This window comes from Impatiens glandulifera, chromosome 5, assembly GCF_907164915.1.
Source record: "Impatiens glandulifera chromosome 5, dImpGla2.1, whole genome shotgun sequence".
Lineage (NCBI taxonomy): Eukaryota > Viridiplantae > Streptophyta > Magnoliopsida > Ericales > Balsaminaceae > Impatiens > Impatiens glandulifera.
Window position 1 is genome coordinate 52,012,765 of NC_061866.1, and position 7,971 is coordinate 52,020,735.

Sequence of the window (7,971 nt, forward strand, 5' to 3'; positions counted from 1 at the left end):
AAAACCTAATTTATTTTTTTACAATACTGCATAAAAAGATTTTTAGGTCTTCTTAATTTTTGGTCCGGGCTGTGGCCATCTAGGCCACCTTAATGGTCGGTCTGCCAATCATGTATATATCCACCGGTGGTTAATAATTATCCACCTGCGTTTGACCTACTTTTAGCATTGATTTGATTTTAAAAATTGGAATAATAGAATAATAATGAATTGGAACTTTGTTTAACATTAAAAACAAAACATAGCTCCTAATTTTGCTTATCCGGCCAGACCATATATATATATATATATATATATATATATATATATATATATATATATATATTTTGGGGTTATTGTATAGTGGGGTTATTGTAATAACCTAAAAGAGGAAATAAGTAATGATTGGTGATAATTTTGAAAAAATGAGAATATTTTTGGTAAAATTACTTAAAATGTAATGATATATAATAATAAAATAATGAATAGTAATTTAAAATAAAAGGTATTTTAGTATTTTTGGTAATAAATTGAATGATGTAATTGATGAGAAGGGGAGTGAAAATTTGTTTGAGTGGGTTGGATTATTTAAATAATCTCAACCGAATAATGCCATATATATAAAATATATATAAAAGTTTAAGATTGATAAGACATTGCAATATATTATGCAAAATAGTTTTTATTGATTACAAAGTCCATTGTAATTTTCATTAGAAACGTGAAATAATACTCAATGTTTATATATATAATACAATTTCATACCATTCATCATATATAGTCTCAATATATAAATTAAAATTAATGTTTTCACCAAACAGGAAAGCCCGTGACAATTCCATTATTGGAATCCTTATTTCCCACTATTGTTGTAGCCGCAATTTGGTTGTTATAAGAAGCTGTTAACCACGGTTGCGAGTAATTAAATCCGTCGACATGATCACCCTTAGTCGAGTTAACCTTAATTGAAATATTAATGATTCCATTTTTCTCTCCTTTCCGATCTCTAAGTCTATAACTCAAAAAATTCAAATAATTTGTCGGCGTGAATCCTCCGACAAAATCCTTAACAGGAATCCTAACTCCTCCCACAACACGGTCTCCGTTGTATTTACTCTTACATTGAACCTCAACTATCAGGAACCTCGATTGAATTGGGATGTCCACAAATATTTTATCGTTCCATGTTGGATAACTACCGCCATCAACGTCCATTCTAGTCGATGCCAAAATTTGTGTTTGGTCTGCGCTGACGGTTACAAATGCATTCTTTTCTACCCTCTTGCTTCGACTAAGCCGTAGCCCTTCCCCCGATATTATTGTAATTTCCAATGCCCGTGAACCCATATCTGATTATAAATTGGAAATTGGAGATTTATAATGAAAGAGTTCAAATGAATGTATGATTTTATAGAAAAGATGACGTGTGGTAAAGAGAGAGAAAGGGGAGAGAAAGAAGAGAGAAGGTGCCACTTAGGTTCTCTAAATTGAAGACTTTGACCGAATAATAATCCTCATTTTCCTCTTACTCTCGCTTCTTCTTCCAAGAAGATATATAATATATATTTTATATTTTTATTTATAATAAATTATTTTAAATTAAGATTTTTTTTAATAAAATTAATCATTTTAATTATATATATTTAATTTATTTATAATTTTAAAACAATAATTTTTTTAGTAGGATTAAAAAAAATCTAATTTACATAATTCTCGTTATAATATATTTAATAATGAGATTACTAATTTTGTTTATTATACATTGTTATTTAATATATATAATTCTTTTTTTAATTAGAATTAGTTTATTATATTAAAAATTATTATTATATATTTTAATAATATATTAAAAATAAAATAATATAAATTAAAATTTCAATCTTGCTCCAAAAAATACTTCAAATGCTGTCACCCCACACCAACAATCAACCATGTGAGATGTTTATTCATCCTAAATAAGGTACAGATTTGACAATGAAAGACAAATTTAGAAATTTAAGATCGGGTTGACTGAGAAATTTTATGGTTGATATAAAAATAACAAGAAATTTTTGGATAAACCTAATATATAAAAATAAGTTTTGTAATTTTTTTAATAATTAAATAATTAAATATTTAATTAAATTGAAAATATTAAAAAATTAGAGAAGTAATTTCACATTTTTATCTTAGACCCTGTTATAACATTATTCTTTTCATAATAATGTACACGGTGAAAACAAAAACAAAAACAATTAATATATTATACTAGAAATATATATAACACAATTATTAACATATTTTTAGTACACACAACATTAATATTTGTTATTAAAATATTAAAATGATTATGATTTCATTTATTAACCTACAATGATGATGAAAAAATATCAATTTTATCATTGTATTATAACGGAATATTCACGCATATCATTAAACTAATTTTTGTTCTTATCATTGTAGTTAAACTTAATGTTCATCTATATTACTGGTTAACAAGTACATCCAAGCCCATTAAGTTTTTTTTTGTTAAATAATGACATGTGTGATTGACATGTTATTTTTTTTTTTAAATTAATATATATTATATTTTTATATTTATTTATAATTTTTAAATAATAATTTTTTTATATTTTCAGAGACATTAAACAAACAATTTAGACATTTTGAGAGACACTAATACTAATTTACTTTTTTTAATTTATTTTTATTAACTGATTTTATTATTTAAAAATGTTAATAAAAATAAATGTTAAAAATATATTAATTAAAAAAGGTGAATTATTGTTAATGCTTTTCAAAATGTATAATTTTTTTGATTAATGCCTTTGAAAATCTAAATTAAGTTTTATTATTTAGAAATAGTGAGAAAATAAATATATAATATATATTAATTTAAAAAAAATGACATGTCAAATGACACGTGTCATTATTTAACGGAACACGTGTCATTATTTAACGGAAGACTTAACGGATTAGTTAGTGATATACACGAATATTATGTTATAGTGTATTGATAAAATCGATATTCTTCCCTCCTCATGAGAACACACAATTCTATGTTTCACTTAATTTAAAAATAAGACAATAGATAAAGAGAAATAACTTTAAATTGTTATTAATTACCAAGTTGTTCAAGTCCTTGGGCAAAGATGGATGCAAAAGCATGCATCTTTGGTTTTGTTTATGTATTAATAAAAGTTCAAGGGCTATTGTAACTTTATCCCATTTATAAATGGGAAGTTTTCTAATGAAAGAGTCGGTGATTTTTTACTCTCAATCTTCAAGATCTTTTTTTCATTATCTTGGGTCCTAACCCTAACTCAAAGAAACAAAAGATTTCATGGTATCAGAGCAGGAAAACCTTGAAGATCAAGAAGTTGAAGATAAAGAAGAAGCGTTCAACAATAGTTCTTCGTCGTCAACCGATTATTCACAAACTGGAGATATAGAAGAAACGGCTAACGATAGTTCTTCATCGTCGACTGATTATTCGCTAACCGATCAAATGGCTGGAAAGAAGCGATATGATAATGATCCATTGACGATTCGGAACTCGGACAGCACAGGGGCTATAATCTGTACCACAATATTCAATGGTACAAATTACATTGGATGGAGCAGCGGTATTAGGTTAGCTCTTGAAGCAAAATCAAAACTAGGATTTATTGATGGTACACTGGTTGTTCCAAAAGATGCTGAAGATTTTGATAGATGGAGAAAGATGGACTGCTTGGTAAGATCTTGGATTTTAAATACAATATCAGACGAAATCAAGGCAAATTACTCTTCAACCACAACAGCAAAAGATCTATGGATAGACATCAAAGAAAGATACCAAGAGAGCAATGGACCACAATCATTTCAGATTCAAAGGGCTATAAGCAACCTCAGACAAGGTACACTTAGTCTTGAAAAATATTTTTCTAAACTGAAAAAGTTATGGGATGAGTTGTTAGTACTAGAACCATTGCCTTCTTGTGACTGTGATCCAAGAACAAATTGCTGTTGTAGAATGACCAAATTAGTAATTCAACTTGATACTGCCAATAAACTTACTCAGTTTTTAATGGGATTAAATGAGTATTACGATAATGCTAGACAACAGATATTGCTAATGGATCCTAAACCTAGCATAAATAGGGCATATGCGATGCTGCAGAGTATAGAAAGACAGAGAGAAGTCCAATCTTTGATCAATGATCATAGTGAAAATTTTGCTATGACAATGAAAGATAACTCTGAACAGCAGAAATGGGAAAATGTAGCAAGAAACACAAGAAGTAGAGGAGGTAATAACAAGACATACAAAGCTCCAAAAGGAGGTTCTTCTTTATATTGCAAACATTGCAGAACAGAAGGTCATGTACAAGAGGGTTGCTTTAAAATCATAGGTTATCCTGAATGGTGGAAAGGTAACCGTGATCTAAAAGTGAAAAATTCTAATACCTCAACCAATACTGTGAATGCTGCAAACACACCATTTGCCTACTTTGAAGAACAATCAGAAGATTCATCCTCCTCCAAAAAGTTCAATAGCTCAGAAATTGCAGCTGTTGTCAAAGAAGTAATGAAAGGATTACTCAAAGAAGGAAAGGGCAAAGAGAAATATTATGAAGGTATGTATCACTTTTCAGATAACATTACTAATGCATGTAGTTTTAATGTGCATAGTAGTTATAAGAATAAACCTTTATGGATATTAGATAGTGGTGCTAGCTGTCATATTTGTTCAAACCCAAATATTATGACTGAAATTAAGAAAATTGACAACATACCTTTGTTTTTACCCGATGGCACAGTTAAACATGTTAAGCTAATGGGAAATGTTAGGCTTTCTGAAAAATTAAAATTGTATGATGTAATGCTCATTAAAGACTTTACATATAATCTAATTTCAGTGTCTAAACTTGCAAAAAGAAACAAAGTTAGTTGTCAATTCTCTTCTTCGGGTTGTTTATTGCAGGATGCTAGGGACAACTCTATCATAGGGAAAGGAGATTTTAGTCAAAACCTATACTTACTTGATACAGATTCAGTGAATATGACTTTTAATTCATGTACTGATTACATGTTGTTACATAGAAGATTAGGACATCCTTCTGAAACAGTATTACAGCATGCATTTGATTTGAATAAAGATGATACATTTCATTGTGATATTTGTCCAATTTCAAAGATGAAAAGATTACCTTTTAATTCTAGCATTTCTAAAACTGCTAAATGTTTTGAAATGATACACATAGATATTTGGGGTCCTTACAAAGAAATATCTCTTATTGATTGCTCATATATGCTTACAATAGTCGACGATTTTAGTAGATTTACATGGACTTATATGATCAAAACTAAAGATACAGCAAAACATGTTTTAATTAATTTTCATGCTATGATTAAGACACAATTTGAAACTTCAATCAAAATTATCAGGTCTGATAATGGTAGTGAATTTTTAAATCATGAATTGCAAAACTTTTTTAAACAAAATGGTATTCTTCATCAAAAATCTTGTTCCTACACCCCACAACAAAATGGAGTAGTAGAACGCAAACATCAACATTTACTTCAAGTGGCACGATCTTTAATGAATCAATCAAAAATTCCTTTAACTTTTTGGTCATTTTCAATTCTTATGGCAACTCATGTTATAAATAGAACTCCTTCAAAAGTTTTAAACTGGGATAGTCCATTTTACAAATTGTATAAAACAAAACCTGATTTGGATAATCTTAAAGTTTTTGGATGTTTATGTTATGCCAAAAACAATGCACCTCATAAAACAAAATTCGAACCTCGAGGTAAAAAATGCATTTTTATTGGATACTCTATAGGACAAAAAGGTTTTAGAGTATTTGACATTTTAAATGAAACCATTTTTGTCTCTAGAGATCTAATTTTTTATGAAAATAAGTTTCCATATCAAAAGGAGCATGACCAAATAAACAAACAAAATATTTCTGTAGATACAGATTACTTATTTTCAGATTCTGATGATGATTCATCTTCTTTTGACATAAATGATACTAATACTTCTGATGATCAGTTAAATCAAAATGTTGAACAAAATTTTTCATCACAGCCAGATTTTTCAGAAACTCAACATCAAAATGTTCCAGAAACAGGACAAAGAAAAAGTGTAAGGGAAAGAAAGACACCTGCTTGGCATGACAATTACATTGTCAACACAAGCACTATTTTAAAAAATAAAAACTCTTATACGCCCAACACTTTTCCTTATGTTACAAAATGTAGAGATGTTAAACACTTAGAATTTTTGGGGAACATCTCTACAATTAAAGAACCAAAAAGTTTTTTTGAAGCCTCACAGATTGAACACTGGAAGAAGGCTATGAATGAAGAGTTAACAGCTCTTAAAACTAATAATACTTGGGATTTAGTTGCACTCCCAAATGGGAAGAAACCAATCGGTTGCAGGTGGATCTACAAGACCAAACTTAACCCAAACGGTTCAATAGCAAAGTATAAGGCGAGACTGGTAGCTAAAGGGTACAATCAAAAAGATGGTATCGACTTCCACGACAGTTTCTCGCCGGTCGCTAAAACTGTAACGGTAAGAGTTTTAATTGCATTGACTGCTGCTAATAATTGGTTTTTAGAGCAGGTTGATATAAACAATGCCTTCCTTCATGGTGAATTGGAGGAAGATGTTTATATGAAAGTACCTGAGGGGTATAATGAAAAAGCTGATAACAAGGTATGTCGTTTAAATAAAACATTGTATGGTTTAAAACAATCTTCTCGGCAGTGGAACAAAGAATTTTCAAAAAAAATGGTTGAATTTGGTTTTTTGCAATCTGTAAATGACAATTGCCTTTTTATTTTAAAAAAAGATGATTCTTTTACTGCTTTATTAGTGTATGTGGACGACATACTAATAAGTGGTAATGATATGGATATGATTAAATCCATTAAGGATTATTTACATAATTGTTTTTCCATCAAAGATTTAGGAAAAGCTAGATACTTTCTAGGATTAGAAGTGTATCGAAACTGTGAAGGCATATATATGAATCAACGAAAATATGTGTTAGATATTTTAAATGACACAGGTTTATCCGGCTGTAAACCAGCTCAAGTTCCTATGACTAAAGGAACAAAGCTAAATAATTCCAATAGCCCTGCTTTTACAGATCCTGAAAAATTCAGAAGGTTAATAGGCAGATTATTATATTTGAATTTTTCTCGACCTGATATTAGCTTTAGTGTACAACAATTAAGTCAGTTTATGCATAACCCCCTAAATGATCATTGGGAAGCAGCTTTACAGATCGTTAGATATCTGAAAGGCACAACTTCTTTGGGGTTATTTTATCCTTGTAAATCTGATTTATTGCTTGAGAGTTTTTCAGACGCAGATTGGGCAACCTGTACAGATACACGCAGATCAGTAACTGGTTATTGTGTCAAAATTGGAGATGCACTTGTATCATGGAAAACGAAGAAGCAAACGACGGTATCTCGTTCTTCAGCGGAAGCTGAATATCGCAGTATGGCGACAACAGTTTGTGAACTAAAGTGGATCAGCTATTTACTCAAAGATCTACATATTGATGTCAAATTGCCTATTACTTTAAAGTGCGATAATCAAGCTGCTATCCATATCACGGAGAACCCCGTCTTTCACGAAAGGACAAAGCACCTAGACATCGACTGCCACCTTGTTCGAGATAATTTCAATCAAGGTTTTATCATACCAAAATATGTCTCTACAAAAATTCAGCAAGCTGATATTTTTACAAAGCCATTGGATTGTACAGCATTTTATACTCTTAGAGACAAGATGAATCTTAGAGACATTCATCTTGAGGAGGGGATGTAAGAATTATAAAATAAGTGCTTAGAAAGTTTGATGTGTTTTTTATGTATTAATAAAAGTTCAAGGGCTATTGTAACTTTATCCCATTTATAAATGGGAAGTTTTCTAATGAAAGAGTCGGTGATTTTTTACTCTCAATCTTCAAGATCTTTTTTTCATTATCTTGGGTCCTAACC

General features: G+C 29.7%; 1 protein-coding gene across 1 annotated transcript; it reads right to left on the reverse strand.

Moving 5' to 3' along the window:
* Nucleotides 1-789: 789 nt before the first annotated feature.
* On the reverse strand, nucleotides 790-1,326 carry LOC124939663 (BON1-associated protein 2-like). Its single transcript, XM_047480117.1, has one exon. It carries the CDS (start codon nucleotides 1,324-1,326, stop codon nucleotides 790-792), a length of 537 nt encoding a protein of 178 aa, XP_047336073.1.
* Nucleotides 1,327-7,971: the final 6,645 nt, after the last annotated feature.

What these genes read in the sequence shown, in the direction of transcription:
- LOC124939663 (XM_047480117.1), bottom strand. Translation starts at nt 1,326, where the DNA reads ATGGGTTCACGGGCATTGGAAATTACAATAATATCGGGGGAAGGGCTA.